At 67.8% G+C, this 24,267-nt stretch overlaps 3 protein-coding genes across 4 annotated transcripts in view; 1 reads left to right on the top strand and 2 right to left on the bottom strand.

Moving 5' to 3' along the window:
- The first annotated feature begins 172 nt into the window (after positions 1-172).
- RBM14 (RNA binding motif protein 14) lies at positions 173-5,251 on the top strand. 2 transcript variants are annotated; one of them, XM_056510119.1, is made up of 3 exons: positions 173-741; positions 2,789-4,415; positions 4,737-5,251. In XM_056510119.1, the coding sequence occupies exons 1-3, from the start codon at positions 396-398 to the stop codon at positions 4,942-4,944; spliced, it is 2,181 nt and encodes a 726-aa protein (XP_056366094.1). In that variant the 5' UTR covers positions 173-395; the 3' UTR covers positions 4,945-5,251. The 2 variants fall into 2 exon arrangements, with proteins under 2 accessions (XP_056366094.1, XP_056366095.1); XM_056510120.1 differs by lacking the exon at positions 2,789-4,415 and having other exon boundaries at positions 179-741.
- Positions 4,988-9,757, bottom strand: LOC130262781 (RNA-binding protein 4B-like). Its single transcript, XM_056510245.1, is given in 4 exon segments — positions 4,988-6,688; positions 7,099-7,319; positions 7,321-7,804; positions 8,799-9,757. Coding segments are annotated over 3 exon segments (1,239 nt in total). The 5' UTR covers positions 9,340-9,757; the 3' UTR covers positions 4,988-6,688; positions 7,099-7,105.
- Positions 9,758-11,282: 1,525 nt separating this feature from the next.
- The window catches only part of LOC130262609 (spectrin beta chain, non-erythrocytic 2-like), a 36,001-nt gene continuing 23,016 nt past the window's right edge, over positions 11,283-24,267 (bottom strand). The window contains 16 exon segments of the mRNA XM_056509930.1: positions 11,283-11,632; positions 11,726-11,768; positions 12,630-12,772; positions 12,774-12,804; positions 13,435-13,583; positions 13,670-13,745; positions 13,861-14,084; positions 14,656-14,852; positions 15,735-15,819; positions 16,077-16,215; positions 17,011-17,255; positions 19,024-19,398; positions 20,170-20,374; positions 21,671-21,801; positions 23,121-23,307; positions 23,346-23,434. Of these exon segments, the coding sequence (XP_056365905.1) occupies positions 11,411-11,632; positions 11,726-11,768; positions 12,630-12,772; positions 12,774-12,804; positions 13,435-13,583; positions 13,670-13,745; positions 13,861-14,084; positions 14,656-14,852; positions 15,735-15,819; positions 16,077-16,215; positions 17,011-17,255; positions 19,024-19,398; positions 20,170-20,374; positions 21,671-21,801; positions 23,121-23,307; positions 23,346-23,434 (2,541 nt within the window). The 3' untranslated portion in view covers positions 11,283-11,410.

Below are 24,267 nucleotides of genomic sequence, written 5' to 3'. Positions count from 1 at the left end.
GCGCGCTGAGGGAGGGCGGTGCGCACGGCACGCAGGCGCACTGAGGGAGGGCGGTGCGCACGGCACGCAGGCGCGCTGAGAGAGGGCGGTGCGCACGGCACGCAGGCGCGCTGAGGGAGGGCGGTGCGCACGGCACGCAGGCGCGCTGAGGGAGGGCGGTGCGCACGGCACGCAGGCGCGCTGAGGGAGGGCGGTGCGCACGGCACGCAGGCGCGCTGAGGGAGGGCGGTGCGCACGGCACGCAGGCGCGCTGAGGGAGGGCGGTGCGCACGGCACGCAGGCGCGCTGCGCACGGCACCGCCCCCGCCGCCCTCAGGAACCGCCGCCATTTTGAAGCCGCCGCCGCCGCTGCTGGTTCGGTCCCCGCTGCGCTCCCCCCATTGATCCCCGCCGCGATGCGTCCTGGCATCAAACTCTTCGTGGGCAATGTCCCCGAAGAGGCGTCGGCGGAGGAATTGAGCGAACTGTTCGCCGGCGTTGCGGGGCCGGTGCTGGGCGTCGCCCTCATGAAACAGTTCGCCTTCGTGCACCTGCGGGACGAGGCGGCGGCCGCGCGCGCCATCTCGCAGCTCAACGGGCACCAACTGCACGGCCGCCGCATCGTGGTGGAGCCATCCCGGCCGCGCCCCACCAACACCTGCAAGATCTTCGTGGGGAATGTGTCGGCCGCGTGCACGAGCGGGGAGCTGCGCTCGCTCTTCCAGCAGTACGGCCCGGTGGTGGAGTGCGACGTGGTGAAAGGTACCGGACCCGCCTCCGGGGCCGCGCGGCCCCCGCCGCCGAGCTCGGCCCGCGCCGCCGGGTGATCGTGGCACCCGAGTTCCGTCCGACTGCGGCGTCGCCCCCGCCCGGACCCCGGTGCGGAGGGCTGGTGGAACGGGGGGGATTCCTGCCGCCTCCCCCCTGCCCCGAGCGGGGCCGTGCGAGCCCGAGTGAGCTCCCGTGACCCCCCCTTGTGCCAGCCACGTCCTCCTCCATCGCCTCCGCCGCCCGGCCGGGGCGGTGCGGGCATGTGTGGGCGGTCCAGACCCCATAACCCCCCCTCTGGCAACCACGTGTCTTCGATCGCCTCCCCCAGGCTGAGGTGGGGCTGTGCCAACTCCTGCGGGTGCCCCGACCCCGTAACTCCCCTGATAACCTTCCTCTAGTTGGTCTCGTGCTGTGCAGTCGCCTGCCCAAACCCAAGGTGGGGCCGTGTGAGCCTCTGTGGGCTCCCTGCCCCCTCAGTCTCCACATTATCCTTCCTCACCTCCCTCAAGTGGCCCGTGTGGGCTCCCCACACTCCTGAACACCCCCATAACCCCCTTCCTGGCAGCTTTGTTCCGTGCCATCACCACATCCAGCCCCAGGTGGGGTGACCCCCTGCCCGCTGCTGCCACCTCTGTGACCAAATCACCCGCAGGCCACGGCCTGGCCTCCACAGACACGCTCGGACACAGAGCTGGGACGTGCACAGAACACACTGAAACCCCTGAGGGGTTCGCTGCCTTCACACTGGGGACCCCCAGCACAGTGTGACAGGGTCACCCGCCTCCCCCAGCTCAAGTGTCACCCGTGACACACAGATGCATTGATAATTGTCACTCTGCCTCCCTCTCCCTGCCCCTGCTGTCCTCTCATCCCCTCTGGAATCCCGCTGATGTCCCCACAGTGCCCCTGCCCACACGAGGGGGACCTTGTTCCTCTGCTCTCTCGTCCCAGCTTGCAGCCACCAGTACAGCCCGGCAGGACCTGCCCTGTGCCCCCTCGGGTTTGGGGTTGCCATAGCCACCCCAGGGGGTGGCAGCAGGGCTGGGGGTGACATGGAGGGGACACCCCCTCTTTGGGCTACTGGAGTGGAATTGTGGATGTGGGACAGGAGTGAGGGGGGTGGGATGGCAGAGGGAGAGCACAGGAGAGGGTGACATGGTGCTGATGCTCAGAGGTCTGGGATGAGTTTGCTTGGCCAGTGATGTTCCCAGCACACCACACAGCCTTGGGTGGGTTGTCACTGGTGCTGGTGGTCTCGGTGTGTGATTGCAGGGAAACACCACGGGGTCGCTGCTCTCCTGCCTTGTGCTGGCCCCAGACCCGTCGTGCCATGGGGGTGATCCCCCACTGCCATGGGGGCATCCGGCCCCCAAATCCACTGGGCCTAGTGCCATAGGTGGCTACCAGAGCTGCCACCAGGTCCTGCTTTCCTGCTCCTCGCTGTCCTCAGAGGCCTCTGTGCTGGCAAGCCGTGGTTGTGCCGTGTGGCACCGGCTCCTCGCCACAGCCAGGCACTCATAGGGGGTGCTCAGGCTCTTCCCTCCCTCCTTCCCCCTTCTCCCCCTCCTCTTCCCCTCCAAGTTCCTGTTCCCTTCTCTTTTTGTCTTTTTCTGTCCCCTCTTCCCCTACTTCCTCTGTCCCTGTCCCGCTCTCTGTGCTGGCGCCGGTTCTCTCAGCTTTGCTCCGCTCACTGCCAGGACGTCCCAGCTGAGCCCACGGTGCTGGCACTGCCAGCCCAGCCCGGGCCCTTCGTCCCCTTGTGCCAGGGAGGGGCTGGGAGGGGGTCACAGGAGGCAGAGTCTGGGGGCACGGAGGGAGCCAGGCGGGCTGGGGGAGGCTGGGGCTGTGACCAAAGGAGCGTGGGGCAGAGCTGACGGTGGTGGTTGTGTCTTCGCCGGCGAGCGGGGCCGGCAGTGCCGTCCTGGGCCGGCAGCGCCCGTCCCGCGCCCGTCCCGCTGCCGCCGCACGGCTCGTTAGCGCCGGCTCCTGTAACGAGTTGTGTTTTCTCCCCTCACTGCTCTCTCTGCTGCTTTGTCAGACTATGCCTTTGTGCACATGGAGAACGAAGCCGATGCTAAAGTTGCCATCGAAAACCTAAATGGGAAGGAGGTGAAGGGGCGCCGGGTGAACGTGGAGCTCTCCACCAACGTGCAGAAGAAGGGCACGGGCCAGGCGCCGCCGCCCGCCCTCGGCGTCGACAAGACCAAGCGCATCGGCCTCGAGTACCGCGAGAAGTTCCAGCCCAAGATCGAGGGCTTCGACCAGCAGCGCCGGGCGGCTGACGCCGCCTTTCCCTCGGCCGCAGGCGCCGGCTACGCCGCCACCCCCTCCCTGTACGATTACCAGCAGCGCTTCGGCGCCAAGTACGACGCCTTCGATGCGCAGCCCCGGCCCGCCTCCCCCTCCTACTTCGGCAGGGACCGCAGCCCGCTGCGGCGCTCGCCCACGCGCGCCGGCTACGCGGCGGTGACACTCCCCATGACGGCGCAGCCGGCCGCCTACCGCGCCCAGCCCTCGGCCTCTCTGGGGGCCACGTACCGAGCCCAGCCCTCGGCCTCCCTGGGCATGGCGTACCGGCCGCAGCCCACCACGGGCCAGGCCGCCGCCTACCGCGCGCAGCCCTCGGCCTCGCTGGGCAGCGCCTACCGCTCCCAGCCCTCGGTCGGCTCCCTGGGCGCCGCGGGCACTCAGCCCGCCGCCGCCAACTCCCTCGGCTCCTACGGCGCCCAGCCCGCCGCTGCCGCCTCGTACGGCGCGCAGCCCGCTGCCGCCAACTCCCTCAGCTCCTACGGCGTCCAGTCCGCCGCCCTGGCCTCCTCCTACGGCGCCCAGCCCGCCTCGGGCTACTCGGCCGGCTACAGCGCCCAGCCCGCCATTGCCGCCTACGGCGCCCAGCCCGCTGCCGGCTCTGCCAGCTCCTACAGCACCCAGGCCGTGGCGGTGCACGTGGCGTCCTACGGCACCCAGCTGGCCGCCGGCTCCTACGGTGCCCAGCCCATGGATGGCCACGCCGGCTCCTACGGTGCCCAGCCCGGCGCCGCGCTGTCCGCCGGCTACAGTGCCCAGGCCGTAGCGGTGCACGCCAGCTCTTACAGCGCCCAGGCCGTGGCTGGTCACGCTGCTGCTGCCTACCAGCCCGTGGCCGGCCACTCGGCCTCCTACGGCGCCCAGCCCGCGCTGTCAGCTTCCTACGGCGCCCAACCCACCGTGGGCCACTCGGCCTCGTACGGCGCCCAGCCTGCCGCGGGCCTGCCCGCGTCCTACGGCGGCCAGCCCGCGGCCGCCGCGCTCCCCGCCGGCTACGGCGCGCAGACAGGCTCCTCCCTGGCCGCGTCCTACGGCAGCCAGGCCGCCGTTGCTGCCGCCTCCTACAAGGCACAGGCCTCCGCCCCACTGACGGCTGCGTACCGGGCGCAGGCCTCCAGCGCCATGGCGGCCTCCTACCCGGCACAGCAGCCGTCCTCCGCCGTGCTGGCGGCCGCGTACCGAGCCCAGCCGGGCAGCGCCTACGACGGGCCGAGCCAGCTGGGGCAGCCGGCAGGCTCCTACCTGGGCCTGGCGCAGGCCGCCGCCACCGCACCGCCCTACGAGCGCACCCGCCTCTCCCCGCCTCGCAGCGCCGTCTACGACGACCCGTACAAAAAATCATCCTCTCTGGCTAAAAGGTACGGTGCCGGGCGGGGCACCGACCCCCCACCCCTGCCTCCCGCTGCTGGCCGGCTCGCCGGGCTCTGGCGCACCGCTCGCGGCTTGACCGGTGCTGCGCGGCAGTGCCACGCTATCGCCTGGCACACTGTGCGCCACGGCTCCGCTCGTGCCGCGCAGATCCCGGGGAGGGAACGGGGCTTGGTGTGGGTGAGGGGAGGTGGCGGCACCGGTCCGGTGTCTGACCCCGTCCTGCGCCGGCTTTGTCCATCGCGGTGCGTCCCCGGTGGCAGATCCGGGCGCCGTCCCCCGTGGCTGACCCCGTCTCTTTTCTTGCCCAGGTACGGCTCCGAGCGCCGTCTGTCCGAGCTGGCCGATTACCGGCGCTTAGCGGACTCGCCGCTGGCGTACCGCCGCTCGCCCACCAAGTCCCCGCTGGACTACCGCCGCCTGCCAGACGCGCACACCGAGTACGCCCGCTACTCGGGCGGCTACGGCGACTACCTGCCCCCCGCCCGCGTCCACTCGGGCTACCAGCGCCGCCTCTGAGCCGGCCACGGCCCCGCTCGCCGCCCCGCCGGGGCACGGACGGTTCTTTTTTTCAGCCAATTTTTTCTGGTTTTGCTGTTTGAGATTTTTAGAAGGTTCCAGGTTACGGTTGGCAGTGGCCGCGCGGTTCATCCCCCGCCGGCGCTCGGTGCCAGTTCATAACCCGCCAATGGTTGCGGCTGTGCAGACTCTTTTATACCATGAACTGTCTCGTTTTTTGGGCGAATTCCCCGTTTCCAGCGTTGGGCCCAGCAGGGTGCTGGGGTTTTTTTATGACTGTAAATAAACGCTGGGGTCTGCTCCAGTTCCCAACGCCTCCCGCCTGGTTCTTTCCCAGTCCCCAGGGTCCATCCTACCCCTGGGGACACCTCCCAGTGCCACCATCACCACCCAGCCCGGCTTGATGCCACTCCCGGTGCCGGAGCTGCTTTCCCACTACGGAGGAGGCAGATTTGGAGGATGAGCAGTGTTCAGAGCTGGCAGCAGAAGTGCCAGACTTGGCCCTGCCACGACACCACTGCACGGGATCACCAGCACTGACCTGCGCCAGGGCTTGTTTTGGGTGAGAAAAGCTGGTTTTGAGGGGTGGTGTGTGCCTTGCCAGGGAATATGGGTACCACTGGCACCACTGTGACTGTTCTACAAGTCCTTCCTGTCCCCATCTCTCGCCAGGTCACAGCCCAGTCCCAGCTGTGCCACAGTGCTCATTAACCACCGCAGTAATTAGCCAGGCAGGAGGGTCTGACACTTCACCCCTCCTTCCCAGGGTGACCACACACCCTGGCCTTGAGTCCCCAGGTGTGGCGATGGCAGCGCCCGCGGGTGACCATGGCATTGATTGGCGCTTGCGAGGCAGAACTGGCAACATCACCAAAGGCACATCCTGGGCTTAATGGCCTTAATTAATGAACACCGAGAGACAGGAGGGCATCTGGGGATGAACGAGCCAATGTGGGGACAAAATGAACCAGTCTGGGGACAAACAAGGTGGTCCAGGGACTAATTAGCCCTGGGCAGGTTAAGTGGCAGCTCCTGCTGCCCATGAGGAGGAAGAGCTGGGGGTTAAAGCCCCTTTGTTAACCCTGGGTGCCCCTTTGGGGGGCGCCAGGACTATTTTGGGGGTGCTCCCATTTGCAGCAGAGCCAGGCAGGGCACAGGCAGCACCGGGGAGTCCAGAAGGTTCCGTGCCGTGTTCTCAGGGGACTCAAGTACAGAGAAAGAACCGGGGGCGGAGCCAGCGCCGTTTGTTAAAAATTTTGAGTTTATTTTACCGGAAAGTGGGGTCGGGGGACTCTAAATCACTCGGGGGGTTCCACCCCCGCCGGCGCGGCGGCCTCCGATCAGCTACGGCGTTGGGCTAAAAACCTACCACTGGATTATCCACCCTCTTAAAAAATAAAGGAAAAAAGGCAAAACGACGACTTGGGAAAGAGCTCCGGGGGAGCGAGGGGGCGGCGAAGCAAAGCAAAGCTGGTGCTGGGGGACGGCTGCAGCTGCACGCTCACACCTGAGCCTGGGGTGGGGACCCAAAACTACCTGGAAAAGCAAAATCCTGCCCAGGGGGGCGGGGGAAGCTGGGGGGAGGGACTGAGCTAATCCTGCCCGGGCGGAGGACAAGCCGCGCGTCCGTAAGGAACGGGCCCGGGAGCGGCACGCGGCGGCGGTGGCACCCGGCGCGGCCCGAGACGCGCGGCGCCGAGTCGGTGTGCGACGGGACCCCGACGTCCAGCCGCACAAATCTTACCTGTAAGAGAAAAGAGGAGTTGGCGCAGGTGCCCCCGGGGCCAATCCGGAACCGTGCCGAGCCCCGGCGCCCCGGGGAGCTGCGGCTTCCTGGCGGCAGCAGAGTCCTGACGTGGAGCGGTGGTGGGGCTTCGGCCCACCGGGACCAGGCACAGCCCGTGCGGGCAGGAGCTGCCCCAAGGCCGGGGGCTCTGCGGGAACCCCCCACCCCACGGGGACTGTGCCGGGACGAAACATGAATTACAGCCGAGAGTGACACCAGCACCGCCTCGCTCGCCACGGCCGGGCTTTAACGCCCGTGGGGCCTGTCTGTGTCACCGTGACCCGTCACCCGCCTAGAGCTCGACCAACACAACCGGGACCACCGGCAGCGGGGCCCCCTGCGGCACCGAGAGCCGCCAACACGCTCACCTCCGGCTCAAAAGGCGGAGTACCGCGCCCGGTCCGCGTACGGGTCCCGCCCGAAGCGCTGCATGTCGTAGAGGGACGCGCGGGCCACCGAGGAGACGGGCGACAGCTGCCCACGCTCGTACGTGTACGCCTCTCCGACGGTGCTGGCCGCGGCGGCCGTGCGGCGCAGGGGGCTCCTGTCCCGGGTGTAATACGTGGAGGACGCGGCGGCGGCCGCGGCGGGTGGCGGCGGCGGCGGCGGCGACGGCGGCCGCCGCGCCCGGGGTGGGCAGCAGCGCTCGGTCGTACGCGTCTAAGGTGGTGGGGATGCGGCCGGCCATGGCCGTGGTGGCGGCCATGGCCGAGGACTGGACCTGGGAGTACTGGGCGTACTGGGAGTACTGGGCCATGGTCTGCTCCGCGTAGGCGTCGTACGCCGAGGCCGTGGCGTAGGAGCGGACGCGGTAGCGCTTGTAGTAGTCGGCCATCCCGCCGTAGGCCTCATCGTAATACACGGTCTCCCCATAGCCCGCGGTGTAGGGAGTGCGCACGGCTCCGTACTGCTCGTTATAGGCCTCGGCAAAGTCCGCCACTTGCCCCGGGCGATCGACCGGGCACTCCTTAGACCAGTGCCCCTCCTTCCCGCAGCGGTAGCAGCCGCTCTTGTCTCCCATCCCGGGCGCCGTCCGCAGCCGGCTGGTGGACAGCTGCACGCGCATCCGCTTGCCTTGGGGAGAGACGCGAGAGGCAGGGTCAGTGCGGCCGTGCCAGGGCACCGGCGGGACGGGACGGGACCGGCTGCCACCCCCCAGCCCTCCGCAGCCACCGGCGCGGGAGGAGCCGCCGCGGGACCGAGCGTGAGCCGCCAGATGGACGCTGGACAGCGGCTGACCGGGACGTGCTGCCATGGCCGAGTGCGGCCACTCTGGCCAGCCCGGCAAAGCCCCGGATGAAACCCGGCACTGCCGGCCTCGTGTGACGGCAAAGCTTCGCGCCGGAAAACGCCACAGCGGCGGCGAGAGGGATGCAACACCGGGAAGCGCCCCGGAGCGAACAGGGCCCGGCCTGAGCGCGGCACGAGGCAAAGCCAAGCGCGGACGTGGCCGGGACAGCTCTGGGTGCAGCCGTGCTGGCCCGGCTGGGTCGCTGGTTTTTGGGGAAGGCCCGGAACGAGGGCGGCGGGACATGTAGAGTCCCGGCAGCACCGGGAGCGCCCAGTCCGGCCCCGCTGCCGCGCGGGGTGAAGCGCCGGACGCCGCCCTGAGCACCCGGCCGGGAGACGCGCTCGCCATCACCGCCGCCAGCGCCGCGGCTCGAGTCCGGCCGCACGGCCCCGTCGAGCGCCCGAGCGACGCCGGGCGCGGGGTCGGGCGCCTCCGTCACCCTCTTACCAGGCTGGGCAAGGCTACAAGGGCGGGCGGCAGCCTGGCGTCACCCGCTGCTCCGGCCCGGCACAGGACGTCGCCGTCGGGGTCCTCCTGCGGGGCGGCCGTGCTGGTTAATCAGAGATGGGTCAGTCCCGTCCTCCCCGGCCCAGAGCCCCCGAGCCCGAGCCCTCGCTCCGGCCGCGCCGCGCGGGCGGCCCCGGGAGCTGCAGCGGGGCGGGCAAACACCGACACCAACCCCAGAGCCCCGAGGGCGCGTTACGGCCCGCGGAGCCGGCCGTGGTCACATCCGGGATCGACCCCAGAGCCCTCCCGCCGCCTCAGCCCGCGCCTCACCTTGGAACTCGGTGTTGTCCAGCCCCCGGATGGCCTCCACGGCGTCCTCGGCCCGCTCCATGTGCACGAAGGCGTAGTCCTTGACGATGTCACATTCGATGACGGGGCCGTACTCCTCGAATTTGGCGCGCAGCTCCAGGTTGGTGCAGGTGGGGCTGATGTTGCCCACGTGCAGCTTGGTGGAGGCTTTGCTCTTGTTCTTGCTGGCCTCCACGTTGATGCAGACGCCGTGCAGCTTGTGGTGGTGCAGGTTGCGGATGGCGTCCTCGGCCGCCGTCTTGTCCTCGATGTGCACGAAGCCGTAGTTCTTGATGATGTCGCACTCCAGCACCTTCCCGTACTGCTCGAACAGGGAGCGGATCTCCTGCTCCGTCGCCTCCCGCGGCAGGTTCCCGATGAACAGCTTCACCATCGCGACCCTCCTGCGCCGGACAGCGCCGTGGTGAGCCCCAAATGGTCCAGAACCCCCCGTGGGGAGCCCTAAACGGCCCCAGAACCCCCCGAGAAACTGGTGAACCTCTGTGTCTGTGCCCACAAGCATCCTAAATCTTCCTCAAACATGTCAAACTTCTGGGGCTGTGTCCCCCAAAATACCAAATAAACACCCTGAATCTCTGTGTGTGTACCCAGGGCTCTGCCCCCAAATCCCCTGAAATACCCCAAACTCTGTGTGTCCCTGGGGCTGTGCCCCCAAACAACCTAAATCCTCCTCAAATATCCCAAATCTCTGTGTCTGTGCTCAGGGCTGGTCCCACAAACACCCCTCAGATAAAGCCCCCCAGTATCTGTCTCTGTCCCTGGGGCTGTAGCCCCAAAGACCCCAAAGCTCCTCAAATAAACTCAAAACTCTGCCCCTGCTCATTCAGGGCAAAGCCCCAAACACCCCAAATTCCTTCTAAAACCCTGAACCTCATTGTGGCCTCCAGGGCTGAGGCCCTGTCACAAGGCACAGCCCCAAACACCCCAAATCCCCCCCAAATTCTGCTTCTGCTCTTTCAGGGCAGAGCCTCAAACACCCCAAATCCCCCCAAAATAAACACCCCAAAGCTCTGCTGTGCTCCTCCTACACTATGCCCACAAACACCCCAAAAAAACACCTTAAACCTCTGTCACCCCAAAAACCACTGAGAAACCACGACAATCCAACTTAGTCCTGACACCCCTTTTCCTGCAGGGCAGAGCCCCCAAACACCCCAAACCTTTGTGCACCCCCCACCCTCACAGGGCAGAGCCACGCCCCGAACCCCAAAACCCTCCAGGACTGAGACCCCCCCCCAAACCCCTCTTGTCCCCCCAGGCCTGAGACCCCCGTCATGCCTGAGACCCCTCTGATCTGAGACCCCCCAAACCCCTCCCCTGCACAGGCCCGAGACCCCCCAGACCCTCCCGGATCGCACGGCCCGAGGCCCGCGGGCGGCTCGGCGGGGCCGTGGCTGGGCCCGGCCGTGTGTCCCCCTCCCGGTTCCCGGTGCGACCCCCGGTCCCGAAACCCCCGCGCGCCCCCCCCGCCCCCACCTGCCCCGTCCGCCGCGCGCTGCTCACAAAATGGCGGCGGCGTCTCCCGGCGCAGCCCCGCCTCCTGCGCGTTCATTGGTAGCCGGCGCTGTCAATCAAACGCCCGCAGCGTGAGGTCATCGCTCCGCCAGGCGGCTCCGCCCACAGAGCGGCCGCAGCCAATCACGGCAGGGAGGGGGCGGGGCGAGGGGAGGAGCGGACCAAGTGGCTGCGGGGGGGGGACGGGGGCGGTCCATTGATGGGGGGGGCGTCGGGCACTGCAGGCCGTACTGGGAGCGCTGGTCGCTGTACTGGGGTCACTGGGGATGTTGGGAGCCCTGGGAATACTGGGGTCACTGGGGATATTGGGAGCCCTGGGAATACTGGGGTCACTGGGGATATTGGGAACACTGGGAATACTGGGGTCACTGGGGATATTGGGAACACTGGGAATACTGGGGGCGCTGGGCGTATTGAGAGCTTTGGGCCCTATACTGGGGTCACTGAGGGTATTGGGAGCACTGGGAATACTGGGAGTGCTGGGGATTTTGAGAGCACTGGCAGCGCTGGAGGTACTGGGAGCATTGGGGTCTGTACTGGGAGCACTGGGAGAGCTGAGGATCGTACTGGGAGCACTGGGGTGCCCTGTCCCGCGCATTGCCGAACCTCCTGCCCAGTGTGAAACCTGCCCAGTTCCATCCCATTATCCCATCCCATCCCATCCCATTATCCCATCCCATCCCATTATCCCATCCCATCCCATCCCATTATCCCATCCCATCCCATCCCATTATCCCATTATCCCATTATCCCATCCCATCCCATCCCATTTCCATCTCACCCCAACCCATTCTCCTCTCAGTCCCACCCCAATCCCACCCACTCGTGACCCTCATCATTATCCCGTCACCACCCGCACCCCAATTCCAATTTGCATCCCAACGCCACCCCAGTCCCTCCCAGTCCCTCCCAGACCCCCCAGTCTCGGTCTCCAATCACTTTATTGGGGTGGGGGCTGCATGGGGACATCACCAGGACGGGAGGGGGGGGGGGACACCCAGCCCCCCCACGAGACCCCCCCGTGTCCCTCCGTCGGCTGCTGCACCCCCAAATTCTCTCTACTTGTTCTTCTTGAAGAAGCTGAAGCGTTTCTCCCTCTCCTTGGGCTCGCGGGGCCGGGGGGCTCCCTCGGCGGGGGGGGGCACGGGGGGGAGGCTCAGGGCCCGCGACATCCCCTTGGGGGGACCCCCGGGACCCCCCGAACCCTCCCAGGGCGCCCCCGGCCCCAGCGCGGCCCCGGCGGCGGCTTCGATGCCGCGGAGCCACAGAGCCATGTCAGCCTGGGGGGACATTGGGGACATTTGGGGGGGGCTGGGGGACACGGGGGGGTCGGGGGACACCGAGGGGACAGCGAGGGGACAGGGGGGTCTCACCTCGTCCTTAGCCTGGAACAGGAATTCCTTCCCATCGCTCAGCCTGGGGGGGGGCGGGATCAGCCACGGGACCCCCCCAGCCCCTTCGTGTCCCCCTCATGTCCCCCCATTTTTCCTCATCTTCCCCCCATTTTTACCCATTTCCCTGCACATCTGCCCCGTTATTCCCACATTTATTCTCCCTTCCCCATTTTTTCCCCCATTTCCACATATTTTCCCCCCGCTTCCCATTTTACCCCAGTTTTCTCCCAATCCTCCCCTACCTTCCACCCCAATTTCCTTCCATTCTCTCCCGATTTTTCCCCCATCTCCTCCCCATTTCCCCTCTTTTCTGCATTTTCCCCAATTTCCCCCACGTCTCCCCAATTTTTCCCCCGTTTTTCCCCAAATTTTTTCCTTATTTCCCTACATTCTCCCTCCATTTTCCCCATCTTCCCCCCGTTTTCCCCCAAATTTTTCCTCCATTCTTCCCCCGTTTTTTTCTCCATTCTCCCCCATTTCCCCCCTACTTTTCACCCCATTTTTCCCCCATTTCCCCCCATTTTTCTCCCCCACTTTCCCCCATTTCTCTCTCGTTTCCCCCCATTTTCCCCATTTTTCCCCCACTTTCCCCCCTCATTTCTCCCCCATTTCCCCCTCATTTCTCCCTCATTTTTCCCCGTTTTTCCCCCACCTTCCCCCCATTTCCCCCCCATTTTCCCCCATTTTTCTCCCATGTTTCCGCCCCCATTTCCCCCCCATTTTTCTCCCCCACTTTCCTCCCCACTTTTCCCCCATTTCTCCCCCCATTTCTCCCCCACTTTCCCCCCATTTTCTCCCCCGTTTCTCCCCCATTTCCCCCCCATTTTTCTCCCATGTTCCCCCCCCATTTCTTCCCCATTTCCCCCCATTTTTCCCCCCGTACCCCAGCCTGAAGACGTGTTTCCGTTTGCGGTAGGCGGTGGCCGGGTGGCAGCGGGCCCCGCGCAGGGGGGTGGGGGGCTCGCCGTGGTACGGGACCCCCGCCCCCGCCCCCCGCGCGTCCTTGAACACGCTCAGGGCCCCCCCCCCGCAGCACGCAGTACAGGCTCTGCCAGGACCTGGGGAGGGGTCACAGGGTGGGTTTAGGGGACCCCCAACCCCCAGAGCACATCCCAGGCTCTGCCAGGACCTGGGGAGGGGTCACAGGGGGGGTTTAGGGGACCCTCAACCCCCAGAGCACATCCCAGGCTCTGCCAGGACCTGCGGAGGGGTCACAGGGGGGGTTTAGGGGACCGCCGACCCCCAGAGCACATCCCAGGCTCTGCCAGGACCTGGCGGCCGTTGGGACTTTAAGGGAGGGGCGTGGCATTTAATGGGCGTGGCTACGGCAGGGCGGGGTCACGTGGGCGGGGTCAGTGAACCCAAATAAGGTCGGATACTGTGGGTGTGTCCGGAGGGGCGTGGCCTGAATGGGAAGGTGAAGGGGCGTGGCCATGAATGGGGCGTGGCCCCAGGGCGTGACCCCATGGTGTCCCCAAGGTGTCCCCCGGGTGCCCCCACGGCCAAGCCATGTCCCCGTGTTGTCCCCAAAGTGTCCCCGTGTTGTCCCCAAAGTGTCCCCATGGTGTCCCCGTGTTGTCCCCAAAGTGTCCCCATGGTGTCCCCATGTTGTCCCCAGGTGTCCCCGTGTTGTCCCCGTGTTGTCCCCGTGCTGTCCCCAGGTGTCCCCGCGTTGTCCCCATCCCCACCTGTTGGTGGCTCTCTTGCCGGGCGCCTCCAGCTCCTGTTTTCGGCACAGCCCCCCCTCGAGGGTCTCGGGTGGGGGGGGGGCGCGGGGGGGCAGCGTGGCCGCCACCCCCCCCGGGCCGGGCCCCCCCTCCTGCACCCCCTTGGGGACCTGGGGAGGGGGATAGGGGTGAGGGGGGGGTCGTACAGAGGGGTCCGGGGGTGTCCCCCCCACATTTTGGGGGTCGGGGGGGTTACCTGGCCTGCGGCGCTGTCGGGGCGGATCCCGTTGAGGGCGGGGGGCTCCGGTGGGCGGCTCTGGGGGGTGGGGGCCCTGGGGGGGTGGGGACACAGGGGACACCCCCCCTGTCACCCCCAGAACCTCCCCCCGCCTCGGACCCCCATATCCGCCCCCAAACCCCCCTTAAACCCGGGGGTCTCCCACCCACCCCCCAAAAACCTCACTGTTCCCCCAAAATCCTCCCCCCGCCCTGAATGTCCCACCCCTCCTCACCTCTGCCCCTCCCCGACCCCCCCCCCCGTCCTGGCTCTCGGGGGGCTCCATCGGGGGGGTCCCCCCGACTTCAGCCGGGGCCGGGGGGGGCTCGGGGGGCTGCAGCTTCCTCGCCTCCTCCTCCTCCTCCTGGCGCCGCCGCCGCTCCTTCTCCTCCAGCTGGGGGGGGTCGGGAGGGGTCAGAGACACCCCGGTGATGGGGGAGGGGGGTCACAGGGATCCCATGGGGACCCCCCGGGGCATGGAGGTGACACAGGACCCTCAGACCCCCCCCAGAGTGTCCCACTCCCTGTGCCCCCATTCTCTTCTGTGTCCCCCCATGTCCCCCTCCCCATTCCCCCTCTATTCCCCCCATTTCCCCCCGTGTCCCCCTCCCCATTTCCCCTCATTTCCTCATCCCCACATCCCCCCGTGTCCCCCTCCCTGTGATCCCTGTGCCCCCTCCCCATTTCCCTCTCATGTCCCCATGTCCCCATGTCTCCGTGTCCCCCTCCCCATTTCGTGTCCCTCCCATGTTCCCCTTTCCATTTCATGTGCCCCTGAGGTCCCCATGTGTCCTCCCCATTTCCCCCCCGAGTGTCCCCCCGTGTCCCCCCCGTGTCCCCCCATGTCCCCCCGTGTCCCCCCGTGTCCCCCCGTGTCCCCCTCCATGTCTCTATGTCCCTGTGTCCCACCCATGTCCCCCCCATGTCCCCCCCACGTGTCCCCCCGTGTCCCCCCGTGTCCCCACCGTGGTCAGGCGGCTCAGGGCAGCGAATCTCTCCTCCCAGGCGGCCGCAGCTTTCTGGAAGCTCTGGTGCCGCTTCAGGAGGGTCTCTGCCTCGGCCAGGCTGGAGCCCAGCTCGGGGGCGCGGGCCAGGGGCTCCCGGCTGGCCAGCCAGGCCTCGGCCGTGGCCGCGTCGCGCCCGAACACCAGCACCTCCAGCACTGGGGACACGGGGACGTCACTGGGGACGGGGCAGGGGGCGGGGACCCCCGGGACACCCCTGGGCACTGAGAGGGGACACGGGCACAGGGACCCCCCGGGACACCCCTGAGCACTGAGAGGGGACACAGGGACCCCCCTGAGCACTGAGAGAGGACACAGGGACCCCCCTGAGCCACCCCTGAGCCACCCCTGAGCACTGAGAGGGGACACAGGGACCCCCCTGAGCACTGAGAGAGGACACAGGGACCCCCCTGAGCACTGAGAGGGGACACAGGGACCCCCCTGAGCACTGAGAGAGGACACAGGGACCCCCCTGAGCCACCCCTGAGCCACCCCTGAGCACTGAGAGGGGACACGGGCACAGGGACCCACCAGGACACCCCTGGGCACTGAGAGGGGACACAGGGACCCCCCTGAGCCACCCCTGAGCACTGAGAGGGGACGGGGGCACAGGGACCCCCTGAGCCCCCTTTGAGAGGGGACACGGGCACAGGGACCCCCCTGAGCCACCCCTGAGCACTGAGAGGGGACACAGAGCACAGGGGCCCCCCTGGGACACCCCTGAGCCACCTTTGAGAGGGGACACGGGGCACAGGGACCCCCCGGGACACCCCTGGACGCTGAGAGGGGACACAGGGCACAGGGTCCCCCCTGAGCCACCCCTGAGCACTGAGAGGGGACACGGGCACAGGGTCCCCCCTGAGCCACCCCTGGGCTGTGAGAGGCGACACGGGCACAGGGTCCCCCCTGAGCCATCTTTTAGAGGGGACACAGGGGACAGGGACCCCTCATTTTTCACCTTCTGGGTGGGGGCAGCACCTGAGCCTGGCACAGGGGACATGGGGGGACATGGGGGGACACAGGGCCCCCGCAGTTCTCACCAGTCTGCAGCCACTCCAGCTTGTCCTGCCAGCGCTCCCCGATGTCCCTGCGGCGCTCCTGGAGCTCGGCCAGCTCCTGGGACAGCTAGGGGACAGCGACAGGGACAGCGACAGGGACAAACATCAGCACACAGGGGTGGAGACAGGGACAGGGACACGGCGACACGATGGGGACAGAGATACAGGGTGGGGGTGGGACACAGGGACAGTGACAGGGACACGAGGGGACGTGGAGGATTTGGATGAGGGATGCAGGGCTAGGGACTTGGGGACAGTGACAAGGATGGAGACACGGTGATGAGGACACGGTGACATGGTGACACCGGGACAGGCGTGTCCCACCTTGTCGGCGTCGTGGTGGCCGCGCTGCAGCAGCGCCGTGGCCGCCCCCACGCACGCCCCGAAGGAGCCCTCGCGCGCCTCCAGCTCCGCCCGCAGCCCCTGGTGCTGCTGGATCAGCAGCTCGGCCGCGGTGACATCCCTGGGACAGCGACACCGGGGTCACCGCGGGGACACCGCGGCTCCAGCTGGGCACCAGGGTGGGCGTGGTCACAGCCCTGGCCAGGTGTCCCTGGAATGTCCTTGTGATGTCCCCATGTCCCCAGGGCTATCCCCATGTGTGTCCCCATGTCCCTGTGTGTTCCTGTGGCGTCCCCACAGTCACTGTGTCCCCATGTCCCTTTTGTGTCCCCCATGTCCTCCATGTCCCCACAGTGTCCCCACAGTCACTGTGTGTGCCCACATCCCCATGTCCCCCCATGTCCCCATGTCCCCGTGTCCCTGTGTCCCCCCAGAGTCTCCACGTCCCCACCATGTCCCCTTGTCCTGCCCATCTCCTGAGGTCCCCATGTCCTGCTGTCCCCATGTCCCCCCATATCCCCCTGTCTTCATGTCCCCTTGTGTCCCACTGTCCTCCCATGTCCCTGTGTCCCCATGTCCCCGTATCCCCCCTGTGTCCTCATGTCCATGTGTCCCCCCCATATCCCCCGTGTCCTCCTGTGTCCCCCCCCGTGTCCCCATGTCCCCCCGTGTCCCTGTGTCTTCATGTCCCCTTGTGTCCCACTGTCCTCCCATGTCCCTGTGTGCCCATGTCCCCATATCCCCCCTGTGTCCTCATGTCCATGTGTCCCCCCCATATCCCCCCGTGTCCTCCTGTGTCCCCCCCCGTGTCCCCATGTCCCCCCGTGTCCCCGTGTCCCCCCATATCCCCCCATATCCCCCCATGTCCCCCCATGTCCCCGTGTCCCCGTGTCCCCCCCGTGTCCCCGTGTGGCACCGGGGCCGCTCGCGGGCCTGCAGCTGCAGGTGCACGCCGTCCATCCAGAGGCGCAGGTCGCGGGCGGCGCGCAGGAAGCGGAACTGCTCCACGCTGTCCCCGAGCAGGCGGCGGCGGCGCTGGCAGCGCGCGCGGAGCTCGGCCCAGGCCGCGGCCACCGCGCCCTCCTGCGCCCGCAGCTCCTCCGCCCGCGGGCCCGCGTACGCCGCGGCCAGGCGCCCCGCCGCCTCCTGCACGGCTGTCACCTGGGACAGGTGGGACAGGTGGGACAGGTGAGACATGGGATAGGTGAGACAGGTGAGACATGGGACAGGCGCCCCGCCGCCTCCTGCACGGCTGTCACCTGGGACAGGTGAGACAGGTGGGACAGGTGAGACATGGGACAGGCGCCCCGCCGCCTCCTGCACGGCTGTCACCTGGGACAGGTGGGACAGGTGAGACATGGGACAGGTGTGACAGGTGGGACAGGTGTGACAGGTGAGACAGGCGCCCCGCTGCCTCCTGGACTGCTGTCACCTGGGACAGGTGGGACAGGTGGGACAGGTGAGACAGGCGCCCCGCCGCCTCCTGCACGGCTGTCACCTGGGACAGGTGGGACAGGTGAGATATGGGACAGGTGTGACAGGTGGGACAGGTGTGACAGGTGAGACAGGCGCCCCGCTGCCTCCTGGACTGCTGTCACCTGGGACAGGTGGGACAGGTGGGACAGGTGAGACAGGCGCCCCGCCGCCTCCTGCACGGCTGTCACCTGGGACAGGTGGGACAGGTGAGACATGGGATAGGTGAGACAGGTGAGACATGGGACAGGCGCCCCGCCGCCTCCTGCACGGCTGTCACCTGGGACAGGTGGGACAGGTGAGACATGGGACAGGTGAGACAGGTGAGACTGGTGAGACATGGGACAGGTGAGACAGGTGAGACTGGCGCCCCGCCGCCTCCTGGACTGCTGTCACCTGGGACAGGTGGGACAGGTGGGACAGGTGAGAATGGGACAGGTGAGACAGGTGAGACTGGCGCCCCGCCGCCTCCTGGACTGCTGTCACCTGGGACAGGTGGGACAGGTGGGACAGGTGAGACATGGGACAGGTGAGACAGGTGTGACAGGTGTGACAGGTGAGACAGGCGCCCCGCCGCCTCCTGCACGGCTGTCACCTGGGACAGGTGGGACAGGTGGGACAGGTGAGACATGGGACAGGCGCCCCGCCGCCTCCTGGACTGCTGTCACCTGGGACAGGTGGTAGAGGTGAGACATGGGACAGGTGAGACATGGGACAGGCGCCCCACCGCCTCCTGGACTGCTGTCACCTGGGACAGGTGGGAAGGTGGGACAGGTGAGAAGTGGGACAGGTGAGACATGAGACTGGCGCCCCGCCGCCTCCTGCACGGCTGTCACCTGGGACAGGTGGGACATGGGACAGGTGAGACATGGGACAGGTGAGACATGGGACAGGCGCCCCGCCGCCTCCTGCACGGCTGTCACCTGGGACAGGTGGGACAGGTGAGATATGGGACAGGTGAGATATGGGACAGGTGAGACGAGACAGGTGAGACATGGGAAATTGAGACAGGTGGGACAGGTGGGACAAGTGAGACAGGTGGGACAGGCGCCCTGCAGCCTCCTGCACGGCTGTCACCTGGGGACAGGTGGGACATGGGACAGGTGAGACAGGTGAGACAGGCACGCGGAGGCCTGCTGGACAGCCGTCACCTGGGAACAGGTGGGACATGGGACAGGTGAGACAGGTGTGACAGGTGCGCGGCGGCCCCCTGGACAGCTGTCACTTGGGGACATGGGACAGGTGTGACATGGGACAGGTGTGAAATGGTACAGGTGTGAAATGGGACAGGTGTGACATGGGACAGGTGACATGTCCAACTCACAGACACCTCCTGCACCACAGCATGTCCCTCACCTGCCCCTTACCCTGTCCCACCTGTGTCCCTCTGTTCCCTCCCCTGTCCCCCCTCACCTGTCCCTGTTCCCTCCCCTGTCCCCCTCCCCGCCCCGCTCACCTGCGCGCTCAGCGCCTGCACGTCGTGCTCGAAGGCGCGGTGCTGCCTCTCCAGCCCCTCGGCGGCGCGCAGGTCGCGCCCCAGCTCCTCGGGCACCTGTCGCGACTTGTCCCGCAGCTGCGCCAGCACCTGCCGCGCGTCGCGCCGGAAGCGCTGCAGGTCGTGCGCGGCCGCCAGCTCCTGCGCCCGCGTGGCCACCAGCTCCAGCAGCTCGGCCCACGCCTCGTTGAGCCCCGCTTGCCACTGGGCCACGGCCGCGCGCTCGGGGTGGCCCGCGGCGATCAGCGCAGCCGCCGCCGCGTTGGCCGCGTCCACCCGCTCCTGGCCCAGCCCGCCCGTGTCCCGGGAGAACTCGCGGAACTTGTCCCGGAGCAGCTGCGGGGACACGGGCACGGGTCAGGGGACACGGGCGGGGGACAGGGGCGGGGGGACACGGGGACAGGGGTGGGGGGACAGGGAACACGAACAGGGGACACGGGCGTGGTCAGGGGACACGGGCGGGGGTGGGACACAGGCACGGGTCAGGGGACACGGGGGGACACGGGGACAGGGGTGGGGGGACAGGGAACACGAACAGGGGACACGGACAGGAGGCAGGGGACACGGACGGGACAGGGGACACAGACGGGGGACAGGGGACATGGACAGGGGACACGGACAGGGGACACAGGCACGGGTCAGGGGACAGGGGCGGGGGGACATGGGGACAGGGGCGGGGGAACACGGAACACGAACAGGGAGTCAGGGGACATGGACAGGGGACAGGGAACACGGACAGGGGACACAGACACGGGGTCAGAGGACAGGGGTACACAGGACATGGACAGGGGAACAGGGGACATGGATAGGGGTACACGGACAGGAGACAGGGGAACAGGGAGACACGGAACAGGGGGATCAGGGGGTGCTCCTGGGGACAGAGGACACTCCCAGGGACAGGGGGACATGGGACACCGTGCGGCCAGGGGGACACTCCCGGGGATAGGGACATCCTTGGGGATTGGGGACATGGGACACGCCCAGTGACAGGGACACACCCGGTGACAGGAGGACACAAAGACCCTCCCGGGGACAACCTGGCACTGAGGTGACTTCTCAGTGTCACAGTGCCCGTGTCCCCCCGGTGTCCCCCCGGTGTCCCCTCACCGTGACGTGCTCGAAGTCCTGCCCCAGCTCCCGGGACGCCGCCACCACCTCTCGCTCCGAGATCCACTGCTCCAGGTCGTCGAGGTCGCGGCGCAGCTGGCACAGGCGCTGGTGGCCCTGCAGGGTGGCCCTGCGCTCCCCGGCCAGGTGACACAGCCCCGCGTGCAGGCGCTGCAGCTGCGCCGCGCGGGCACGGAGCCGCTCGCTGCGGGGACAGGGGACAGCGGGGTCACCGGGGGGACAGCGGGGACAGGGAACAGGGGACAGCGGGGTCACCGCGGGGACAGCGGGGACAGGGGACAGCGGGGTCACCGGGGGACAGCGGGGTCACCGGGGGGACAGGGACAGGGGACAGGGGACAGCGGGGTCACCGGGGGGACAGCGGGGACAGCGGGGGACAGCGGGGACAGGGGACAGCGGGGACAGGGGACAGCGGGGTCACCGGGGGGACAGGGAACAGGGGACAGCGGGGTCACCGGGGGGACAGCGGGGACAGGGGACAGTGGGGTCACCGGGGGGACAGCAGGGTCACCGGGGGGACAGCGGGGTCACCGGGGGGACAGGGGACAGCAGGGACAGCGGGGTCACCGGGGGGCAGGGGACAGGGGACAGCGGGGTCACCGGGGGGCAGGGGACAGGGGACAGCAGGGACAGCGGGGGGGGGGACAGTGGGGACAGGGGACAGCAGGGACAGGGGACAGCGGGGACAGGGAACAGGGGACAGCGGGGTCACCGGGGGGCAGGGGACAGCAGGGACAGGGAACAGGGGACAGCAGGGACAGCGGGGACAGGGGACAGCGGGGTCACTAGGGGACAGCGAGGACAAGGGACAGCAGTGTCACCAGGGGACACAGGGGCCTCGGGGCACCCTGAGCGCTGGCCCGGGGCTGTCAGGGGACACGATGACTGTGCTGGGGCTGTCCCCAGCCTGTCCCCAGCCTGTCCCCGGTGTCCCCAGCCTGTCCCATGGTATCCCCAGCCTGTCCCCAGCCTGTCTCCCAGTGTCCCCAGCCTGCCCCCAGCCTGTCCCCGCTGTCCCCAGCCTGTCCCATGGTGTCCCCAGCCTGTCCCCAGCCTGTCCTCAGCCTGTCCCCCGTGTCCCCAGCCTGTCCCCGCTGTCCTGCTGTCCCCAGCCTGTCCCCGCTGTCCCCAGCCTGTCCCCAGCCTGTCCCCAGCCTGTCCCCGCTGTCCTCGCTGTCCCCAGCCTGTCCCCAGCCTGTCCCCGCTGTCCCGCTGTCCCCAGCCTGTCCCCAGCCTGTCCCCAGCCTGTCCCCAGCCTGTCCCCTCTATCCCACTGTCCTCGCTGTCCCCATCCTGTCCCCAGCCTGTCCCCGGTGTCCCCAGCCTGTCCCCAGCCTGTCCCCGCTGTCCCTCTGTCCCCAGCCTGTCTCCGGTGTCCCCAGCCTGTCCCCGCTGTCCCGCTGTCCCCAGCCTGTCCCCGCTGTCCCCAGCCTGTCCCCGCTGTCCCGCTGTCCCGCTGTCCCGCTGTCCCGGTCCCCACCCGTCGGGGTGCCCGCTGGCCGCCATGTCCCGCCCCTGCTCCGCCAGCAGCTCCACGGTGCCGCCGTAGTCGCGCAGCTCCTGCTCCAGCCCCAGGTGCCGGCTCAGCATGGCCTGAGCCCCCGGCTCGTCCTGGGGACACGGGGGGTCACTGGGGGGTCCCCACCCCTCACTGACCCCACAGACCCCCCACAAATCCCCTCTAAGCCCCATAGATCCCCCATAGATCCCCCTGATCCCCACAGACACCCCACAGGAACCCCCAGATCCCCCCAAAGACCCCCAGACCCCACAGCTCCCACCCTGACCCCTCCCCACAGCCCCCTGACCCCCCTGTCACATTCCCTGCTCCCCTCTGACCCCCATAGACCCCCCCAGACTCCCCGAAAACCCTTCCCAACCCACTCAAACCCATCCTAGACACCCTATAACCCCCCAGACCCCCCATAGACCCTTCCCAACCCCCCTGAACCCCCCATAGACCCCCCCCATAAACCCCCAGACCCCTCCAAACCCCTCAAAGACCTTTCCCAACCCCTCTGAACCCATCCTAGACACCCTATAACCCCCCCAGACTCCCCAAATCCTCCATAGACCCATCCCAACCCTGCCCAAACCCATCATAGACCCTCCATAACTCCCCCATAAACCCCCAGACCCCCCAAACACCCTTCCCAACCCTACCCAAACCCATCCTAGACACCCCCATAAACCCCCTCAGACCCCACAGACCCCCCCCCATAACGCCCCCGGACCCCCCCATAGACCCTTCCCAACCCCCCTGAACCCCCCCCAGACCCCCCCAGACCCCCCCAAAGACCCTTCCCAAACCCCTTAAACCCATCATAGACCCTCCATAACCCCCCCATAAACCCCCAGACCCCCCAAAGACCTTTCCCAACTCCCTCAAACCCATCCTAGACACCCCCATAACCCCCCCCAGGCCCCCCAAAGACCCCCACAGACCCTTCCCAACCCCTCTGAACCCATCCTAGACCTCCCATAACCCCCCCCGGAACCCCCCAAACCCCCCCATAGACCCTTCCCAAACCCCTTAAGCCCATCATAGACCCCCCATAACCCGCCCAAAGCCCCCCATAGACCCTTCCCAACCCCCCCGGACCCCCCAAACACCCTTCCCAACCCCCCCAAACCCCCCAGAGACCCCCCATAACCCCCCCAGACCCCCCAAAAACCCTTCCCAAGCCCCCAAACCCATCCTAGACACCTCCATAAACCCCCTCAGACCCCACAGACCCCCCCATAAACCCCCTCAGACCCCACAGACCCACCCCATAACCCCCCCCAAACCCCCCCATAGACCCTTCCCAACCCCCCCCGAACCCCCTCCAGACCCCCTCCCAGCACCCCCCCTACATCCTCCCCCCCCACACAAAGCGGGGGGTCCCGCCCCCAGCCCCACCTTGGGGGGGTCCCGCCCCCAGCCCCACCTTGGCCTTGTCCTGGGCCAGCATGTGCAGCTCCCGCTCGCCCAGCCAGGCCTCGGCGGCCGCCGCGTCCCGCAGGAAGCGCTGGGAGGCCAAGGCGGCCTCCAGGCCTCGCTGCCTCCGCGCCGCCTGCGCCCGCAGCTCCTGCCAGGCCTCCCTCAGCGCCGGGACCCCCCCGGGCACCCCCGGGCTGGGGACCCCCGAGCTGGGGACCCCCGAGCTGGGGACCCCGGGCCCGGCACCCCCGGGCCGGGCACCCCCCGCTCCAGCAGCTCGGCCACGCGGCGCTCGCGGCCCTGCAGCTCCTTCTGCAGCGTCTGCGGGGGGGAGGCCGGGGGAAATTTGGGGGGGTTCGGGGGGTGTGAGGGGAGATTGGGGGGTCTAGAGGGTAAGAGAGGGGGTGTGAGGGGGGATTGGGGAGGCTAGTGAGGGGTTTGGGGGGGTTTGGGGGGTGTGAGGGGAGATTGGGGGGTCTGGGGGTGTGAGGGGAGATTGGGGGGTCTAGGGAGGGGTTGGGGGGGATGTGAGGGGAGACTGGGGAGTCTAGGGAGGGGTTGGGGGGGTGTGAGGGGAGATTGGGGGGGTCTGGGGAGGGGTTTGGGGGTTGTGAGGGGAAATTGGGGGGTCTAGGGAGGGGTTGGGGGGGTATGAGGGGAGATTGGGGGGTTTGGGGGGTGTGAGGGGGAAATTGGGGGTCTAGGGAGGGGTTGGGGGGGAATTGGGGCGTTCGGGGGGTGTGAGGGGGAATTTTGGGGGGTCTGGGGAGGGGTTTGGGGGGTGTGAGGGGAGATTGGGGGGGTCTGGGGAGGGGTTCGGGGGGTGTGAGGGGGGATTGGGGGGGGTCTGGGGGTGTGAGGGGGAAATTGGGGGTCTAAGGAGGGGTTGGGGGGGAATTGGGGGGGTTCGGGGGGTGTGAGGGGAGATTGGGGAGTCTAGGGAGGGGTTGGGGGGGTTTGGGGGGTGTGAGGGGAGATTGGGGGGTCTAGAGGGGGTTTGGGGGGTTTGAGGGGGGATTGGGGTGTCTAGAGGGCGTTTGGGGGGGTGTGAGGGGAAATTTGGGGATTTAGGGGGTGTGAGGGGAAATTTGGGGGTCTAGAGGGGGTTTGGAGGGATGTGAGGGGAAATTTGGGGGGTCTGGGGGGTTTGGGGG

The sequence above is a fragment of the Oenanthe melanoleuca genome, chromosome 25 (genome assembly GCF_029582105.1).
Source record: "Oenanthe melanoleuca isolate GR-GAL-2019-014 chromosome 25, OMel1.0, whole genome shotgun sequence".
Lineage (NCBI taxonomy): Eukaryota > Metazoa > Chordata > Aves > Passeriformes > Muscicapidae > Oenanthe > Oenanthe melanoleuca.
Note: the sequence above shows the minus strand (reverse complement) of the source record. Positions and strands in the feature narration are given on the sequence as shown.